The sequence below is a fragment of the Melozone crissalis genome, unplaced genomic scaffold (assembly GCF_028551555.1).
Source record: "Melozone crissalis strain CALT ecotype California unplaced genomic scaffold, PUWL_Pcris_2 ptg000023l_1, whole genome shotgun sequence".
NCBI lineage: Eukaryota > Metazoa > Chordata > Aves > Passeriformes > Passerellidae > Melozone > Melozone crissalis.
This window is the reverse complement of record NW_026535801.1, coordinates 16012804-16033668: the sequence shown is the minus strand read 5'-3', so window position 1 is coordinate 16033668 and position 20865 is coordinate 16012804. Positions and strand designations below refer to the sequence as shown.

General features: G+C 41.5%; 2 protein-coding genes and 2 non-coding genes across 4 annotated transcripts; 3 read left to right on the top strand and 1 right to left on the bottom strand.

The window, feature by feature from the left end:
- Positions 1-453: 453 nt before the first annotated feature.
- On the bottom strand, positions 454-15172 carry NDUFS1 (NADH:ubiquinone oxidoreductase core subunit S1). Its single transcript, XM_054278256.1, has 19 exons — positions 15049-15172; positions 14487-14554; positions 14164-14255; positions 12864-12971; positions 11791-11867; positions 11622-11703; positions 11383-11513; positions 10501-10686; positions 8705-8839; positions 8201-8315; positions 7080-7225; positions 6477-6605; positions 5322-5451; positions 4675-4835; positions 2943-3097; positions 2193-2368; positions 1329-1463; positions 1078-1150; positions 454-799 (listed from the first exon to the last, which is right to left on the bottom strand). Exons 2-19 carry the CDS (start codon positions 14548-14550, stop codon positions 708-710), a joined length of 2187 nt encoding a protein of 728 aa, XP_054134231.1. The 5' UTR covers positions 14551-14554; positions 15049-15172; the 3' UTR covers positions 454-707.
- A 474-nt stretch (positions 15173-15646) lies between these two features.
- On the top strand, positions 15647-19171 carry EEF1B2 (eukaryotic translation elongation factor 1 beta 2). The gene is made up of 6 exons (XM_054277944.1): positions 15647-15785; positions 15970-16092; positions 17188-17311; positions 17676-17742; positions 18390-18515; positions 18980-19171. Exons 1-6 carry the CDS (start codon positions 15706-15708, stop codon positions 19132-19134), a joined length of 675 nt encoding a protein of 224 aa, XP_054133919.1. The 5' UTR covers positions 15647-15705; the 3' UTR covers positions 19135-19171.
- LOC128938343 (small nucleolar RNA SNORD51) lies at positions 17524-17603 on the top strand. Its single transcript, XR_008483135.1, has one exon. It is a non-coding gene; the product is annotated as a small nucleolar RNA SNORD51 (small nucleolar RNA).
- On the top strand, positions 18030-18163 carry LOC128938346 (small nucleolar RNA SNORA41). The gene has a single exon (XR_008483138.1). It is a non-coding gene; the product is annotated as a small nucleolar RNA SNORA41 (small nucleolar RNA).
- Positions 19172-20865: the final 1694 nt, after the last annotated feature.

Genomic DNA, 20865 nt, shown 5'->3' with positions numbered 1-20865 from the left:
AGATCAATGCACAGAGAATTTTTTTCTGCATTTGAACTGGTATAAAAGCCTTTAGTCTTTCTGCTAATTTTTTAAAGCAGTTCAGTATGAGAAAGCTGTGTGAAGGCTGCTTTTTTTTCCCACAACATCAAAATGATTTGTATTTCCTCCAAGAGTAGTCTCAACTGAAACTAAATGAAGAAACATATAAGTATCCAGAGCAGAGATGGGTCTGAACATTGGCACAAACCAGGTATGAGGGACAACTTGCTTTAAAAGTACATTACAAAAATAGCATGATCACATTCTGACCAGGGTTTAATATTAACATACCTGGATACTCTGGAAGGAAGTGCCAATCTAGTATTTTTGCCATGTAAACCCCTTCCTAGAAAAATCAAGATTTATTGAGTTGCTTACTGAATTCTTTTCATGGAAGAAGCATGAGCTACATGAATTACACAGGTAATGGGGTGGCTTGGTATTTATAATTTATTTGTATACAATCATCATGTACCCTGCCTCTGGGTACAGTAAGTTGAGTGCTGCATGTTCCCTCAGACACAACAGTCCTACAGTATGATGGGGCTATTTGAAGCGATGAAAATGTGAATGAAGGAAGAAAAAAATACAACAGCCTGTCAAATAGATTTTGGAAAAAATGTATCAGTCACAGCAGTTAACTGCAGCAAAAACCTAGAAGAAGGTGGTGGAAGTCTGATTAGTCTTTAGCAGATGGATGGCTCTTCTACTGCATGGGCACCTTCAACAACAGCTTTCACACACTTGGCCATTGTCTGCGATGCTCTACTGATGGAATCTGTAAAAAAAAAAAATCCAAATATTCAGTGCACAGACACAATACAAAATAAATTTAGTACAAGACAGGATACAAAGAGGATAAATAAAATCACCTAGTTGAAAATACAGTCTGTGCTTTATGAAAATTCCAAGTGATTTTACTGAAAAATTTTGTTTCTTCAAAAGACTCAAATGCTATGCATCTTAGTGGAAAGCTTTAAACTAATCATAAGAACCTTACTGTAAAGCTAAGTAAAATGTTCTGATTTCAGAATGGAAAGGCCACACTATACATACCTGTCATATAGAAGTCTTTTATTGTGAGCTGAGGTGGAACAAGAGGATCAGCAAGAAGCTGTTGCTTTGCTAACTGTGGTAAGAAAGGAAAAGAAAGTCACCTGTATAATAGGAGCTTGTTACCAAATAATTTGTTTAGTAAATTCTGCATTCAGTGCATGTCAAAAAATGCAAGATAGGAAGATTTTTCAAAAAGGCATTATGCTATATAACAGCACTAAATCATGCCAAGGTGCTTTAGTTTTGCTTACCTTTGCCAACTCATTTGCCTGGATGAAGTAGTTTGCTTCTTCCACGTCATCATATCGAACCAGATTGGGCGATACTTCTTCTAAACGCTTCCGTATTTCATCGAGGTTCTCGTAAGGCAAGGTCAGACCAGCCAACTGAGAGATTCACAGAAAGAAATGCCATCAACTCTAGGGATTTAACTCACAGTGGTTTAGATCACCAATCCATAAACATCTCTAAAGTAAAATAAGGAAAAGTCTACACTCCTGAAAACACAGGCAGTTAGAATGCACAAACTGAAGCAAAGTCAGTGTTCTGTTGGACTCTGATGCCTACACAGCCAACACTTCCCCCTGCTAAAAACCAGGCTGTCCTGTTTGCTATACAAAGGATAAAAACAAAAGGAAGTACTTGTCTCCTTCCATACTTCCATTTTCCTTAGCTTACCACCAAATGAGACAAAAGTTAATGCAATTATCAATGCATCTTGTTCCTTTTAAGTAGTGAGGACATATTTGACCTCATCTAACAATACCAGATCCTGGCCTCAGAGTCTATGTTGCTTTCTTTCTAAAAAGCAAGAAACTGCATGCTCCCACCAGCTTCCCCTAAAGCACTTCACAAAGACCTGCAAAATTTGCAAAGCTTCACCCATTATGCATTCCAGCAGTATACAGAAACTGCAACATTAGAACTATCTTCAAAAGGGAAACAGTATGATTTAACTCACAGAATTAACCTAGGATTCAATACAGAACATTACTTCTTAAAACTGGGTGTTTTCCTGAAAATCTACCTCTTTTTTACATTGGAACATGTTTACAAAAAGGAACTTAACCTCTCAGTGTACTTTTATTAGAAGCAACTTATAACAGCAACAGTACCTCAGAGACAGCTCTAATAATTTTCCAGTCTTCCCTTGCCATCCCAGGAGGTGTTACTGCTACTCTTGTCTGCTGGGCCCGACCTTCAGTATTCACATATGTGGCTGCTTTCTCTGTATATGCTGCTCCTGGGAGAATAATATCAGCCATGGGAGCTCCCACATCCCCATGATGCCCTAAATACACAGAAAGAGGAAACAGTACACAACCATGAGACAGAAGTAAGTCAAAATAAAAAGAAATGCTTTACTAAGACAGAATTTGTGTGTTCCCAGAAAAAAAAGGGATTTTCTAAGTTTTGCTTAGCCAGTAATTTGAAGCCCATGAGGCTGGCTGCTCTGAGGTCTTACTTGGCTAATACTCTGGGGAGAATGAATGAACTACAAGCAGGAGTAAATGGTACTTCAGTCACTACAGTCACTCAGATTTGGGAGGTTCTTGGAACAAGGATACTTAGATTAACATAAGATCATGTTTTGGTATGACAGAACAGCTGGAAACTAATGCTGTTTTGTCTGCCAGGCCTGAAGCTATGTTTCAGAAGCTCTATACTGGTTTATATTCCCTTATTAGTCATCAATAGTTTCCCATCTTTACCTAAGAAATAGGTAACCAGTGTCTCAGTCATGTGTTAGAAGTTCCCTTTCCTGGCTGAAAACAAAAATTCCTCAAAGGGATTTATGCCACTGTTTATGCTTTTTCTCCAACTATTAAGATAGCAACATTTCTTCATTTACATCTACTAATTACCTTGATAGATGATAAAACAGTACTCTGGCAAGTCTTGACGTGTTATAGCACCCGCATCTGCTCCCAAGAGATACAACACTTTGGGAGCACTTTTCCTAATTGCCTCCACTCCTGGTTTGAAACCCAGGTCCAAAGCAGCGACTTGGCTTGCAACCCTGTAGGAACAAATACATCATGACTTTAAGTAATTTCAGAATTCTCCCTCTCCCATCAGAACAGACCTAACTTCTTTTTCTGACTAAATATTTTGAAACTGTACGAGAGGTTCCTAATAGTAACAAGACAAACATGAAGCTCAAAGGCAGGTGAAATATTTGACAGAGTATTGAGGTAGTTTTGCATTTTGACAAGCTGACACCATTTAAAGTTTTCACAAGGAATCTCACCTATTTAAGATGGGATACATAAAGGCAGATATTGAAAATCAGGACCTAGTGGCAGGCAGCTCACTGGTGAAGCTTGATGCTGCAGATGACATTTCAGCTATGAATGGAACTCATCAGGCCTTTAATTTAGGGCACTCATTTGGAACATGAAAGACTGGGGCCATCACCTACTCAAAATCATCCAAGACTTAAGGCCACTATTTCATCACTATTCATTTATTCATACATAAAAATACTTTTAAAAGAGTGAACTAATAATTCCATTTTCTGGCAATCTTCCTTTTCCAAAGCAACAGATTTGCATAATCCTCCATAATTAGGTGCCAGTCTTATTTAAAACAAAAAAGATTCTCTCTAGAGTACAGACTTTCCAATTTTGTCTGACACAGTCAGACATAGAGGTTTCAGTAAGTTCGGTTGCTTTTTACACTTAAGGTTGAACGGATGGTGCACCAGAAGTATGGAAGTCAATATGAAAGACTGCCAAACCACATTTATATCATGAGTGTTCTTTAACTCATCATTATTTTGGTACTAAATATTTCAGTTTCAGCAGCAGAATGTTATATTCGAGTTTCCTTCAGAGGCCCAAGCCCTGCTCTAACTATCCTATTTTTACATCAGTGAGGCTGCTTTTGGCAGAAGAAATTTTTTGAGTCTCCAGAATTGAGAGCCATTACATTTGGTAAAATAATTTTTCCTTTACAGAGATGGTCAATTTCACAGAATTTTAGAAAGGGAGTGGTGAAGGACTGTTTAAAGAGAAGTTGTCTATTAAGAGGAGTAATATCCTGACAAACTGAATAGCTAAGATTAAAAGCTCTCAAATGGAAATCTTTGAAGCATTTCTGTTAACTATTCAGTTGAGAAGCAGCACAGTAAAAGGAATATTAGAAAAACCCCAACAAAGAAACCATATTATTTAAATACTCTTGCCACTTTGTTTTTCTTCCTCTAGATAAAATGCAGTCATTTAGCAAGCAATACTGGTCTGCTGTGCATCCTACTGTGGTAGATGTTATTAAGCCCTCTTGTATTCCTTGTCTAAATCTAGAAATTGAAATTCTATTAATTTATGATATTCAAATGTAGAATTTAAACATTCCATGTTTAAATTCTACATTTGAATGTCATAAATTAATAAAAACTCATAGAGAGCCAGGTCAAGGAACTCACTTTTGTTAAATAGTTTTTGCTAGCTTGTATTTCTGGTTTTTACGTTCCCTTCAGGTTTTAACCCAAAAGGCTGCTTATGTGTACAGGAAGCAATCTGTACACATACATTGTGGTAACCTGTGTAGCCCAATGTGCAAGCAAGCTGCTCCCAAAGAAGTTTTTAAGCAAACCTGTGTAGGATGTTCATGACTTTCCAATCAGCACCAGCACCGCTCGTGGCCCTGCTGTTCTGTGCAATGGCAGAAACAGCGGCGAGGATGGCAGCGCCGTCACTGCGCTGCAGGGCTGTGCTGCCCACCACCACCATGGGCTTTTTGGCATTGTCAAGGACCTGTGCAAGCCAACAACCAGACATTCATTCCACAGCTACAAAGACAACTCTTGGGACAGATAATGTAATACATCCCTGATTTCTCCATAAGTCTTCCATGTAAACCTATGGTTCTAAAATAGCCATTACTTCACTACGAGATAAAGCCAAGAGAAAATGCTGTAAGCAGGAAACTACGTTGTCAGTACACAACTGTACACTCAATAACCACACATTTAAGTGGAAACAGCAGCACCTGGAACAGCCTGTTTTATGTCAAGAAATATCTCTGGAGTTTCCTGCACTGCAAAGTTTTGCACACCTGAATATATAATACAGTTTGTACACACTTGGTGCACACTAATCATTACTTCATCTCTGCATTTGATTAAAAGCAAATAACCCCATCTACAAGATAGCACTTTTCTTCAAATCTGTCTCTGGGGAATTCAGATTATTACTCAATACCTGTGGAATTTAACAGTCACACTCTAAAGTTCTGTGTACCTTGGAGAAGGAATGCTTGCCAGAAGCAATCTCCTGAAGTATCTGTGGGGACTCTCCCAGATGTTCATATCTGTAGGTCAAATCCACAGGAGAGCCAACAAGGGCCACTTGCAAGTCATTGTGAAGCCAGCTGAAATTACAACAGACATTTTATAAAAATTAAAGAAATACAAAGTTTTACCCAACTAAACCAGTAATTAGAACTTCAGCAGTAACTTAAAAGAGCATTGCAAAGGAATTTAAATGGCATTTAAAGGAATTTAAATGGCAATTTCATTGGTAAGATGCATGGTAAGATGCAGTTTAGTTTTATTCTGGCAGTTAAGCAAACCTCTAGGTTTTTTAGAAAGATTATTTCTCTAGATATATTCCAGAAACAGTACAACAACACACCTTACGTGACAAGTTCATAACTCAATTCCCTCCTCCCTCCAAGCTTCTGCCAAGTCAGTTTTAGAAATCCACTTATTTCTTAGATAAACAAAAAAATTTAGCTGGTAAGAATTTTTTTCTTTTTGCAGCTTCTCATGGCACAGACTTATAAAAATAAATGAAAATACACATTCAGAAGTCTCATTGCATTTTCTCCTTTCAAAAATTCAATGCCATTACTGTTTAAAATAATGTATTTTCAAAGATCCTAGCATTAAGAAGGACAGGGCTTTTATAGACCTCATTTGCCTTGCACTGACGTATCTTATTAAAATTGAATTAGTTATGTTCAAAAGTTTGGGAAAGCCACACTACTTGGCAAAGAAAATGTTAAACTGGAATGATGGCTTCTAAACTCAGCACATCTGATTTGTTACACTGCAAAAAGCAATAAACTGATGCTGAAAATAAATCTTTAAGGAATACGCTTTAACAGACTTCTATAAAACAGAAAATCTGAGATGTCTGTGTAATGTAACAAAGAAATAAATGTCTGAGTAGATGAACCTAATGTAAAATGTCAAAGTGAGAATGAACTAGCTCTACACCACAAGGTACTACCATTTTTCCACACATAAATCACCATTCCCTTTACTAAAAGGTGAACTAAATCCAATGATCCCATCTGAATGAATGCTCTTAAGTTACTGCCTGCAGCTCCAGCAGAGCACCGTATCAAATCCAGATGGAGTCACGTGCTTATTCACCCCAAGGAACACGAACCTCTTCCGAATCCTCGCATTAAAGAGCGGTGCCTCAAAGCGTGGGTTGGTGCCAACCAGAAGGAGGACATCTGCCTCCTCCACCCCAGCAATCTTGGTGTTCAGCAGGTAGTTAGAGCGTAAATCTGTGCTGTAACAAAAAGATGTAAGAAAGAGAATAAGAATTCAGTAGAGGGAAGGAAAGAAGTAAAGACTGTAAATGCTGAAAATACTTTTTCATCTCAGGAAAAGATAAAGAAGAGATTTCTCAATCCAAATTACTAATCATAAATGTACTAAAGTTTTCACACTACAGATAGAAACAGAATAACTTATCCAGCTCACAACAGTGTAACTGGCTTTCAGTGACTGACTCTTAAAGTGCAGCAGCTGTACATTCAGTACAACATGGGGTAAGGGTGCAACCCCTGCTGGAGTAGAGACTACAAATCAACTCTCAATCCATAAATACTCTCTGTATGTGAGGACTGTAAATTCAAATAAATCCTGCTAATGCATTAACAATTGTTATTCCTGCTATTTCAGAACATTGCCATGAGATGATCTGCAGACTGGAAAGTTTATTAACATACTAATTATAGACAGACATTGCCTGTCCTCTTACCCAGCTCCAGCAGTAGGAAAGATCTCTTCAGTGCAGAGCATATCACAATTCAGTCTATTCAGTAGGTCTTTCAGAGCTATTAGTGCTTCTGCATCCACCAGCCCTCCTACAACTGCTGCTATATCCTTACCTTCCACTGATTGAAGCTGCAGAGAAAGGAAGCATAAACATAAACAAAAGAAACCGCCGAAACAAATTCTTATTTAGCCCAGATAAATATTTGTTATATTAGGGCATGCCAAAGCCAACAGTGCTGCTGCTGGCCTGGAGTAGCACAAACTGATCAGTGATGTCTGATTCCTGCCAGGCAGCAGCTCCAGCTCCTTCAGAACTCATGATAAGCAAAAAAGAGCCCTCTGCATTCTGTGCAGATCTCTCCCACTTGAGTTATCACTTAGATGTAGCTAATTCTCATTTGGTGTGGTGAGAGAGGAAGGTTGGTGAATGTTTTTATTTTAAAGACACCACAGTGCAGATAGAATACAAACTTCCGTAACACAAGCTCTGGTAGTAAACTTAAAGGTATTATCTGAGAAGAAACAGCTTTTGTAACAAACCCTGCCACTGTACTATGGGCAAAAACATCCTTGAGGAAAGTTCAATTACAGTTATTCAATTCTACTTCACCCACATAAAATTTTTAATCAAAATCCAGAGCAGTCATGCAGCACTTCATTTGAGCTGCAGAATCAATCACCACACAGAGAAAGCACTGAGGAAAGCACAATTCAGATATAAGTAATAGAGACTTAATGTCTTTGATGGCAAAAGTGGTGATAGCACAGTTTAAATAAATTTAAAGATGTCTTCAGATAGGTCAGAGTATTGGGAAAATTGCTTCCTCCTACATTTCTGAAGAAACAGTTTACTTTCCTATTTAAATAAAAGTAATTTCTCTCCCAATGCTCCAAATGAAATCATAAGAAAAAGTTCTTTAAAAGGTCCAATCCATGAAACAGGAAATATTAGTCAAAATAAGACATTTACATGGAAGCACAATGGTTCCCCTCTAACATTAAAGAAAAAATCCTTTTAAATAGAATTAATTTGATATTAGTATTTGTAATACATCCAGGTTTAGAAATTAATTTTAGACTACTTATATTGAAAACTGCTCTTACCAAACCAGCAACACGAGGTAACACATCCTCCCATGAGGTATACACAAATACTCCTTTCTCATTTTTCACCATTGGCTGAGTAAGTCTCTGACGCTTCAGACCATCATAAGCAAACCTAAGTGAAACACCAAAAATATCATTAAAGAGCAAAGCCAATGATAATTGTGTATAATTCTGTGAGTGAGTTTTCCAATTACAGGCTTTTAGAAAAGAGAAAACCAAGAACTATTTCCCCTGAAAGTTTAACTTTTCCTTCTCAAAAACAATCAGTAATAGAAATAAAAGTTACTGTGAAAAAATGTTACAAAAATCAGAACATTAGAAAACTTGGCAACTTTAATTACAGAATTAAAAAACATATTTTACAATTATTCTTCTTCACTGCAGCTTTACAATACTACCAGCTGAATACCAAAGTCGGTGCTACTGTGCACATTCCTGGTTCTCCACACCGTGCCTTTAATGCATGCATGAACCCATGTGGGCACAAGCACATCCACACACCTGGTTTTGTCAGATATCCATTCCTCATTGATATCTTCATGCAGCCTTGGCAAAATCCTCATCACTTCTCCAGTTCTTGTGCTCACTACAATGTTACTTCCAACTGCATCAAGAACATCAATTGACTCTACCTTCCTGTTCAGAAGAACAAATAAATCACTTTCAGTTTTTCATATATAAGCAGTCAGTGTCTTATTTCTGGCCTCAATAGAGACAATTTTCTTCGTAGTAACTGGTATAGAGATGTATTTTGGATTTAGGGTGAGAGTAGTGTGATAACACAGGGATGTTCTAGTTGTTGCTAAGCAACATTTACACCACATCAAGGACTTTTCAGCTTCTCCCACCAGTAAGGAGGCTGGGGGGCACAAGAAGCTGTGGGGACACAGGCAGGACAGCCCACCCCAACAGGCCAAAGGAATGTTAAGCACCACACAGCAGCAAGCTCAGCATGTGAATGAGGGGGAAAGCTGGCTGGGGGCTGCTGCTGGGCAATTGCAGTGTGCATCACTTGTTTTGTACACTCTAATTCTTTTATCATTATTGTAATTTTCTTCTTCTGTCCTATTAAACTGTCTTTATTTCAGCCCACAAATTTTACACTTTTCCTCCCCAATTTTCTCTCTCCTATCCCACATGAGGGGCTGAAATGAGCAACTGGCTATGTGGTACTTTGCTGCCTGCTGAGAAAAAACACAACAGTCTTTTAAAGCATCCAGTGTGGGGTACAAAGAGTTGAGGTAATCTGCTGTTACCTCAACAATCTGTTGTTGAGGGAACAACAGATCTGACCAGAGTGTGTGAAAACAGGTTTGTTATAAACACTCATTGTATTTAGTTTAACAGGCGCTGCTCTCAGAGTTGCTGCGCACGTTCTCAGAGCTGTGTTATGTAACACCTTGCTGTCTGCATGTGCTCCTTGTTTGCTGTTTATCACCTCTTGAAGGGGGGTTCAGGATGTCATTCTGTCACGGAGTGCCACTGGTCTATGACGGGACGGAACCGCTGCTGGAGGGACCGAGCCGGGGCTCGCCTCAGCACCGCCGCCGCTCCGCGCTTCGGGCGCCGTCCAGCGGACACGGCTGGTAACGACACCCTCCGCCTTCCCGGAGAGCCATCGGCGGGGAGACGCCTTCCTGCGCCTTCCCCTGCCCCTCCACACTACCTACAACAGCTCTCGGGATTTTGAGTACCACTGGGATGGTCAAACCAGCCTGTTCCCATGTTCGAGGCCAGGCTGGATAAAGTCTTGACCAACCTGATCTAGTGAGGGCATCCCTGCCCATGGCAGGGGTGGATGTGACTAGATGATCTTCAAGGTCCACTCTAATCCTTAATGTTCTGTGATTCCGTCTCCTGAATGTGTTTCAGGTCTTGTTTAGGGTTAAACAACTACTTAAGAAAATCCCACAGAGATCTGCTCTTCTGCTCTGAGGCTGAAGAGCTTAGTTGCACAAGATATTTTAAATAATATCCTCAACAATTAGTGAGTAAATGAATTTGTATTTTCCTTTATATGCATCTCTTACTAAGCAACCAGCACAACCTACAAGTCCACAACATTTTAGGGTAAAATTAAGGGAAGAACAGTCTGCAAACTATAATGTTCTTACTTTTCTTAAATAAGCTCTAAGTAACAAAATTTGTGTTAGATTCAGTCTATGGAAAAGTCTACAACAAAAATGCAGAAAATAAAAACCAGAAAAAACCCTTGGTATCACAGATGGACATATTCTAAGATAAAGTGTACAACAAACAGAGAAAGCTGTGTCTTCAGCAGAAGTAAAGACACCTACCTTGTCTCCCAAGGGCGTGCAGTAAAGGCATATGGCTTGGAGGTAAGAGCACCAACTGGGCAGATGTCAATAATATTTCCTGATAACTCAGACATAAACATTTTCTCAACGTAAGTACCAACTTGCATTTCATTTCCTCTTCCGGTTGTTCCCAAGTCATCTACCCCTGCAACCTCACTGGCAAACCTGGTGGGTGCACAAAGAAGGAGAAACACGTCTGGCATGTACAACTGCAACACAACATTTTTCAGCCCTCATCTCATTTTCTTAAGATAAAACATTAGTTCATACACCTGAAAGAAGAAAACAATTGTTTAGGTGCATTGTCAGCACCATCACATACAGGACCATCTGCAGAATTTCCTTCAGAAAGGGCTACAAAAGGTATGGGGAGGTATATCAAAACCACAGCAGTTCAATACTCCCTGTACTACACTAACTGAGTCCAAGATTAGTCCTAAGTAACAAGTTCTTTCTAGAACTAGTTGGGTACATAGTACTGTTTTTTATCTGGCTCAAGTTGGCCACTACAGCATCTCAGGGCTACAGAACAACATAAATACAGCTACCAGAGGCTATCAAAAATAAATAAATCTTACAACTGTGGCTGAGGAAGTCACATATCCATTCTGGCACCAACACCATGGGACCAGTTCTGCCTTGCAGAACTCTGATTTCACTTTCATGCACTGGCCATCTTTCTCTATTTCCTGTCTGGTAGCTCCAGGAAACCAGCTATCAGTCACTAACAGAAATAAAATTTTTAAGTACAATCAGAAAATAACTTTTTAAAATACCCCTCATGGGGTTTCTTTCACTAGTAAGAAACTGTCACAAGTATGCCTGTTTAGTGCTCTGCTGAGTGAAAGTAAAGGACTTTACCTGATGCATCGAGTGCACTGTATACACCGAGTCATGATGGTTTTCACTAAGGGGCCGATGTTCTTGTCCTCCACAGCACGTTTGCTCTCCCTAAATCTGCTCCTATCACTGCCAAACATCATTGACTGGTCCTACAAGAGACAACAGAACACACACCTATCCAGGCTGCTGGAAAGCACAACTGCACCTAAGATAAGAGCATCATACATAAGTCTACATAATTTAATTGGATGTTGTACCTGCAGATCACATTCTCCACCCTGATCACAGATAGGACAGTCCAGTGGGTGATTTGCCAGCAGAAACTCCATTACACCCTCTCTGTTAGGTTCAGAGAATGAAGTTAATGTCAACATCATATAGCAGATAGTACAATTAATCAGTCAAAGGAGGCTAAAAGAAAGGTACCTTGCTTTCCTGGACTTCTCAGAGTTTGTCAGTATATTCCAGCCCTTCATAACTGGCATGGCACAAGCAGCAACTGGCTGCAATCACCATAAAAAGCAAGCATGAACACAATGTATTTCTTCTCAGCATGGGCACAAACCCCCATCTCCTCCCCCCACAATTCTAACATAGCTATCTGTTATAAATAAATAGAAATAAGGAGGTCTGCATGGAAAAAAAAAAAGAGTCTAACTGATAAAGTCACTAGAAGCCATATTTATTAATAATCTGCTATATAAAAAGGTAAAATGAGTTATGATTTATTCAAAACATAAAATTCTACAATTTCCAGTCCCCATTCGAGCAATTGCAGCTTTATTATTAAGATATTAAGAATATCAGTTGTAATAGATACAATGCAAATGAAAGAGCTTCAGCAGACATCTAGAAAACCTCTAGAACTGAAATTCAGAGTAAGAATCATTTACAAGACATTTATTTGCACAAAGCCTGTATAAAGTCTTGGAATAAAATTCTTCTCAAGATTACTGCAAGAGTAACAAAAACTCCCACTCTGTAAATAAATCCCTCTTACTTTTCAATCACATCATGACTTCCACCTTTAGTGATAACCCAACATATCCAGGGACACAAAGCTCAAACTATGGAATTGAAGTTGGGGTGAGTTAAAAAATTTTATGTGTGAGTATAAATGTGTAATCCAAGACTGAACTCCAAAAGAATGTGCATAGATTTCTTAGCACTGCTGAAGAAAGAGTTCACTCCTGAAATCAACTATTTCACAACAGTGAAAATATAAACTACTAACTGCAGTCTTTACTTAGAATGAACCTGCATGTACTAATCCTACAACTAAATTAATACACTATCTGAGGTTTATTATTTATGTAGTTTCAGCTAAAAATGTGTGGCTGAAGCTTGAACTACAAAGCATAAAATGCATCTAACAGCAACCAAGATTATGACAACAATTACTTACAAGATTTAAACTAGGCCCAAGCACAGCAAAAAATTCCTACTGAGCTCTGCATTGCATATTCCATATTGCAATTCCTATGAAACACAAACAATACCTTTGGAGCCTTCTCTATTTCCACAAGACACATCCTGCAGTTTCCAGCAACAGAGAGACGATCATGGTAACAAAAACGAGGGATCTGAACTCCAGCCTTTTCACAGGCCTACCAAAAAATAAGAAACAAAGGAAAATTAAATCTAAGTGAGACTTTTCAGTTCCATCTCAGAAAACACTATACAGCTTCTCAAAGAGTAACACTGTCAGTGCTCAAGAACAGAGTGCACTTGACCTTTCATCTTAAGAAGTGACCATAAATAAAAAATTGTGACAAAGCAAAAAAATGTCAGGATATCAATTACAAATATAGATTTTCTAACCTTTAGAAAGGTTAGAAAAACTAACTGACCTCTGTTTCATTCTTTCCTCCAATAATAGAGAGAATTCTCTGCAACAGGGCACTAGCAATACAAATTACATTTTAAGAACACATACATTCTTTACAGAAAAGTGCATCAAAATAAAAATTGAAAAACATAAAAAGAGCGCCATAACCATAATGATTTCTGACAATGCAACAACACAGATCCTCTGTATAAAGGTACTCCAGCACAGCCAATCTTCAACAGACCCTAAACTCAAAGACAACATGACAGAAGAAGAGATGGGGGACAGAGCCAACTGATTTCCAGAGACCAGATGAAGACAGCTAATGGGATCTATGCTACAGCATTATAGCTATGCCTGCCAGCAGAAATACCACTGTATTGTGTATTTTAATGCTCTAACCCATTATACCACATCTTCATTTAATGGCTTCTTAAAAAAAGCTTTACTTGAAATTTTAGCCTGAAAAGTAACAACGTACTGAGGTACAGGCTGGGAGATCCAGGTTCCCTTACTTCCCACACCAAGAATAATAAAAGCAACTAAGGACGAGCATTCTGAATCATAACAACTAATAACTAAAAGTAGACAATCCCTCATTTACCCAAGACACACTGTAATAAGATACAAAATGTACAGGTTCTGAAAGACTACAACGTCACATAGTGTTCAGAGACAGAAGTTCAACCAGAATTTATTGAAGTCTGTTATTGCATTGATAAAGTTTTGCAGCTGGGATTGATGCTGCCTGCATCTTCTTTCAAGCAACCATGGCATATTTTCCTTTTTCAAACACTGAATTCCTCCAAGGATTTCTGTCACTTGAAATTACATCACAGTCAGTCAAAATATCTCTAAAGAATTGCAAGAAACAATGTAAAGACAGATGGCTTTTTGCTGTATGGAACAGAAAATGCTGCCAAGAAGAGAGATGGGAAGTTGCAGAAAATTGAGAATGCCATTCCCCAGACCTGCAGGACAGTGGTTCCAGGGTTCACCAGTACAGGATGGCCATCCACAAACACCTCTATTTGGTTGCTGGCTGCTGTTGTAGTTGTACGCCCTGAAGGACACGGAAAAGAAAACAAAAACAACTTTCACTTACTGCTAGATGGAAACCATCAGACCCCCCACTTCTGATTTTCTTTACAGAGTGCTGACAGAATCCCAATTCTACCAAGAACGCAACACAGAAGCCCTTAGCCTGCAAAGTACGTATGCCTATGTGCCCTTCAATAAACGAACTGCACACGCATTTACCACAGAGACCCAGATATAAACTACAGACACTTACCACATACTCTGGAGGACTGGGTGACCCCAGCTAAGGTCCTGGGGACAGCAAGCAGCCGGAACATGATGCTTTGGTGAGAGAGAAAACAACGCTGTTGTTATCAGGTCAGATGTTTGCTGGCGAGTTTTAAACCGGCCGAGTAAAAACTTCTACCCCAACTGCACAGCAGCACATATGCTCATATAGGAAAACCTATATGTACAGCTATGGGACAGTGAGTTACTCCTCCAAACGCAAGATACGATTCTCTACCAATCTACACATCACACGCAGGGTGTCACTGAGCGGCCTCTCCGCCTGCAGCGGAGCGCCGGCCGGGCCCCGCTCCCCCACGGGCCGGACAGCGTAGCTCGGCAGCGGCGGGCCCAGTGCCGCCGTTCCCGGGGCCGAGGGCACGGCGGGCGACAGCGCTCCCGGCGCGGGGGTCACCTTGGAGGCGCCGCCGCCCGCCGGGCAGCCCCCGGCCCGCCGCCCGGCCCGTCAAGGACACCGGGAGCGGCGGCGGCGCCCGGAGCAGCGGCACCCGCGCGCACCGAGCCGCCCGCGGCGGCACCGCCGTTACCTGGCGCGGGACGGGCGGCGGCGCCGCGGGACGGCTGCGCTCCGCCTCGGCCTCTGCGGCGGCGGCCTCGGGCCTTTCCGCCGCTGACCTCAGCCTCCTTCGGCTGTCTCCGCCGCCTTCTTCGGCAATCTCCGTAAAGGGCAGTCCGCGCTCGGCAACCTCCGGAGCGAACCGCTTCGGGTATTTCCGGCAAGTAATAGGCGAACGACAACGCGCGTAATTTCCGCCGCCAGCCCAGAGCCTTTTCGGCCACCGTCACACGCACTGCCCTCCCTCGGCAGTTTCCGTCCCTTTCCGCCCCTTTCTTCGCTCATCTCCGGCAACTTCCGTTTGGCCAGCAGGGCGGGGTGTGACGACAGTACAATGTTACAAAGTCCGTGGGACGCCGCAAACCTTCCTTGGGTTTATAGTCAGCCTCACTTTTATTACTTCGACCTTTTCCCGCACCCCTGGTGTCCCATCCGCTGGCCGCCCTGCGCTGCAGCAGCCAATCCGTGAGGAGCCACCTCGCGACTCGCTCTCGCGGAGGAATACAGCTGCGTGCAGTGCCGCGGAGGGATACCAGCCCTATATAAGGCCGGCGCAGGCGCGCCGAGGCCCTTTCCCGCGGCGGTGACGGTCGGGGCGGGCGCAGCGTGTGGGCCGCGCGCCGCCGCCATGGGCTTCGGGGACCTGAAGTCCGCCGCGGGCCTCCGCGTCCTCAATGACTTCCTGGCCGACAAGAGCTACATCGAGGGGTGAGAAGCGGCGGGGGGGGGTGCCGGGGCGCGGGAAACATGAGTCGGGCCTGGCGGAGCCAAGCGGCGGGGACGCGGGAGGGCCCGAGTCACCCCGGCAGCTGCACGGGCGGCGCTGCTCGGCGGCCGCCGCCGCTCCACGTGTTCCTTGAGCGAGGGCGGTAAACTGGCTCGTTCTCCGCAGGTACGTCCCTTCCCAGGCTGACATAGCAGTCTTCGAAGCGATTGCTGGCCCGCCGCCTGCGGAATTGTTCCATGCTCTCCGGTGGTACAATCACATTAAGTCGTATGAAAAGCAAAAGGCAAGGTACGGTAAAACTCTGAAGCTGCAATATTTCCCCGAACTAGCCTACAAATTGTTAAATTTGTTTCTTTGAGTTTGAGCAAAACTGGTTTCCTGTGGCACCACGTGGCGTTTTGTGTTGTTGGAGCACAAATAGCCCCAGAAGCAGGGCAGACCTCTTGTCAGTACGGAGGACAAGATTAATGATTTGCAGTACCGAAGGACATGAAAACAAAAGGAGATATGAAAGGAAATAGTATCTCTTTTCTCTTTTAGTGGTTTTACGTGTTCATGAAAGGTGCTATATTGACATCCGTGGAGACTGCAGGCCTCTCTCAAAAGGTACAGCACAGGGAGGGTCAGTGCTGCTACACTGCTTCCTCTGAACCTCAGTCCTCTTCCAAGGAGACACTTCCAATCATGGATGGCTCAGTCTCCAGTGCATTTCTGAAGCTTTTGTAATGCTGAGGGAGACTGAAATTCTGAAGTGGTTTCACAAAGTATCTGGAAACTATTTATGGTTCCTGAAATCCAAAGCTAGTTTTATGGCTTCAGTGACAGCCATTCATGTTAGCAATACAATTATGAGCTTAATGTAAGATAACAGGTCTATGTGAGCTGCAAGAGAAGGTAAATTCAGGGAGTTCGGGTCATTTGTCTTGTTGAGAGTAAGAGTTTAGGGTAAAGTGTTCATTAAAACATAAGAAAATAGCAGTTACCTTGCAGTAATGTGTTTTCAGTAACTTACTAAGTTTTAAACAAGTGAAAGTAGTTCTAGGGACCCATGAACAAGTAGTTGGTAATTTTTCCTAGGCAGAATATCATCCAGATTAAGGATTTCAATAAGAAAGCTTGTCCTATCCATGTACTTAGCTGGGCAGGCTCATATCAGCTTTGATAAGTTATAGCAGATCCCATATTCACAGATTGCTTGGCTGGCATGTCAGGGGCATTGGGGGCTGTCTTCCATGAGGTTCTAATTTCAAGTAGCAGAATTGGATTTTTGCTCTTTTCAGCACAAGTTTTTCATTATAGGTGTATTTGTAGGTGTATTGATAAACTGGCAGTGATTGTATTGACATTTGAGGAGGTTCCTAATTGCCTGCATTTTTCTTTCAGCTTGCCAGGAGTAAAGAAGGCTTTGGGAAAATATGGTCCTGCTGATGTTGAGGATACCACAGGTGGGGCCACAGATAGCAAAGATGATGATGACATTGACCTTTTTGGATCTGATGATGAGGAGGTACTTGTGACCTTTTTGTATTATTATTGCTTATTGCTTTTCAGAAATAACCACATAGGCAAATCTTCACCTTAACCTAGTTGAAAATACTCATATTTCTGACCTTGCAATTCTCAAGTATAGCTATCTTTGCAGAATTGGAAAGCTTGAAAGGTAAAACCTCAAAAGGTAGAAAGCAATGGGCTGTAGTGGGGTGAACTGTCCAACTTTGACTGGTTACATGATGAGTAAAACAAAAAATCACCATCTTTCGGCTGACAGGTGTGATGATTTGTTTTTATCTGAGTAAATGCCAGTCAGTTTAGTAGTGCTTTGGAGATGTGGAGGTTTAGTGCTTTTCTGTAACTGCAAATTTCCCTTTCAGGAAAGTGAAGAAGCAAAGAAACTGAGGGAAGAACGTCTGGCCCAGTATGAATCAAAGAAATCCAAAAGTATGTGCCAAGAGCTTTCTAATCTTTATGCCTGAGTTAATTTTAATGCATCTGGACAGGATGGTTAGAAAGGCTAATTAACTGTAATAATAGATCAGCTTGACTGGAACGAGACAGGAGTAATTAGCTTCACTTGGATTGCCAGTGAGCTCAGCCTTCCCATAGCAAATAGGAGTGTTAACATGCTTTTTGTTCTGGTTCATACCCTCCCGCTTGTTCTTTCCAGAGGCTGGGCTTTCTACATACATGGAGATACAAGTTTAGAAACTGCTGCAGTACACAAGTTACTCCACAGCTACTGGTCTGGAACTGTTCAGAACTGTAGCAGTTGCAGTATTCCCTCTGTGGAAAATAAACTGTTACACAGCATTAGGCTCCTTCTCAGATGATCTGAGAAGGACTTCCTCTGTAACAAACACTGTCATCTACTTAAATCTGTGTATACATAATGTATCTGCATATTGAACCTTTGGATGTATACAGCTGCAGTACAAGAAATCTATGTGGGTACCAGAGGCCTGTCACAGCAATGTGAGCAGGTTCTTGTTCATGAAATTGGATAAGTTGCTCTAGTAAAACCAGTTTGCAAGTATATTCAAGAGTTTTTGGAAGATGCCTATCTTTTCATGGTGATTTTCTTCCCCCAGAACCAGCTGTTATTGCCAAGTCATCAATCCTGCTTGATGTGAAACCTTGGGATGATGAGACGGACATGGCCAAGCTGGAGGAGTGTGTGCGAAGCATTCAAGCAGATGGCTTGGTCTGGGGGTCTTGTAAGTATGGGCAGATTGCAGAGCAGGGAGAGGGGGAGGGCAGGCCCTTGGGATAGAGTATGAGTAGTGGGACTTGGGGTCTCTGCTGATCTGTGAAATGTAGGCAGCTGTGATGGGGGAACTGCAGTACTTCCATGTCTTTACATGGTCAGAAAAGGTGTGTTAATGCAGTGGCTGGTTAAGATTCAAATACAGGTTTTAAAAGCTATAGGACTTGAGCTCTGCTCTCCTGCATCTCCCTGTACAATTCCTGATGCAGCAAACAAACACCTTTACCCGCCCACATCACTGGTTTGGAAAGGAATGGAGTGCCACAGAAAGAAGCTTTTTCAATCAGTTGTAATGAATGCTGAGTTGTTAAGTAGATGGTCCATAATGTGGACCAAAGACTGTTTTTATATATTCCTGCTTTAAGAGATTCCACCAAAAAAGGAGTAATAAATGTTATTTTTTTTGTTTTGCAGCCAAGCTAGTACCTGTTGGCTATGGTATCAAAAAGCTTCAGATCCAGTGTGTTGTTGAAGATGATAAAGTTGGAACAGATATGCTGGAAGAGAGAATAACAGCTTTTGAAGATTATGTACAATCAATGGATGTAGCTGCTTTCAATAAGATTTAAGTCTTGATATACCTAGAATAAATGTTGTTGCAAAAAATGTGCAGTGTCTGTGCTTGTTTCAGAATCTTAGAGTAAGCCAGCTCACAAATGTAAGGTTTTCTTAATGGATAAAGTAAAAGCCAAAACTGAATTTCAGGGTTGCTCTGACACCTCACTGTAGTATCCAGGAGCACAAGCAGAGCATCACTTCAGAGTTAACATGACCATGGCTTTAAAATATTGAAATGCTCTTCTTCCATCTGCAGAGGAAATTGCTGCTTTGGAAGTGTCTGGGATTCCTTTGGAGGGAGGGATGGTTTTAAGGGAAAGGAGCAGGGCTCCGTCAAAAGCATGTTTTAGTGGGTAAACTGTAAATTCCTTTAGTTAGCTAAGGTGGTGACTAACCAAATACACCACAGCCTTTTTTGACAGCTAAAACCACAGTGAGAGAGAAATGAAGCTAAGAAGCTAAGTTCAAAGTGACTTGTGGTGCCCTAGAGATAAGGCCTGAGACTATGCTGCTGCCTTCTCACCTGTTCTGTGACTTGGAACTTTTTTTTTATCCTTTCTGAGGCTTGGTAACGTTTGCAATGAAATTCCGTGCAGTTTTGTGTGTTAATGAACAGCGCAGAGCGCTGCCGAGGCGCCGCTGCCGGGCGGTGCCGCCGGGGGGCGCTGCGAGCCCGGCGGTGCCCGGGTGCGGAGCCGGGAGCGGTGCGCGGGCTGCAGCCGCTGCCGGCTCCGTCTGACCCACGCGAGAAACTTGCGCTCGGGACTTAAACAAGAAAATAGCAGCTGAAAATGCAAACACACTAAAGGATATAAAAAGTAGTGAAATTAACAGCAGTTTGAGCTGTTTACTCAGCTCCAGATTGGTTTCTAGATTGATTTGGACATTTCATTTAGTGATTGAAGAACCAGTAGGAATAAATCCCAAAAACTGTCTATAGAAATGATACAAATGTAGAAGCTGTCAAAGTTGTGAAGCTTCTAAACAAATTCATAATTCTATGCCTTGCATTGGACTGACAGGATTTATTGTGACCATGAAATGTAATCCTTTTATGTGCCACATTGGTCACTCTGAGATGAAGATGCCCACTGTCAGAGTCTGACAGCTGCATCTTAAGTAACTCTTTTTGTTGTTTTTTCACAGAGCATCTGTGTGGTTATCTGGCACAGCAGGTCCTCTTTCTCCTTGTTTAAAGGTCTGCCAACTTATGATTATGTACGAGCTTTGTTTATAATTTGTCTCAGAAAAAAATCTGCCTGCTAGAGGCTTAAAGCACGGTTAAAGATCTGAAAGTGGGTATTGTTACAGGCTCACTTGCCACTTTCCATAAGCCTAATTCCTAAACAGTACCCTTTCTGTGGCAATTCTCTAGCTGTTGCTTTTTCTAAATCATGGAGCTTAGTTTCACCAATTCTGTCATGGTGCTGTTAAAAGCAAGAAATTGGCAAGCACCATATCAGACAAGCAAGTTATTAAAAATTCTGTCTCAAAAATATAGGTTTTATTATCTTGGCCATCACTTTTTCTGACCTCCCATTCAATGTGCTGCTTACCTTGATACTCTTTCCTTGGCTTTCAAATTAAAGTCCTAAGTGGATAAAATGGTTTGATTTATAGATGATAACTTTGTTAAAATGCAACACTGAGTCATCCGCGTGACCTGCAGACTGGATCTATGTATCTTACATTTATGCTAAGCATACACACACAAACTCTTTGGTTCTTAAGATTTCTTGTGT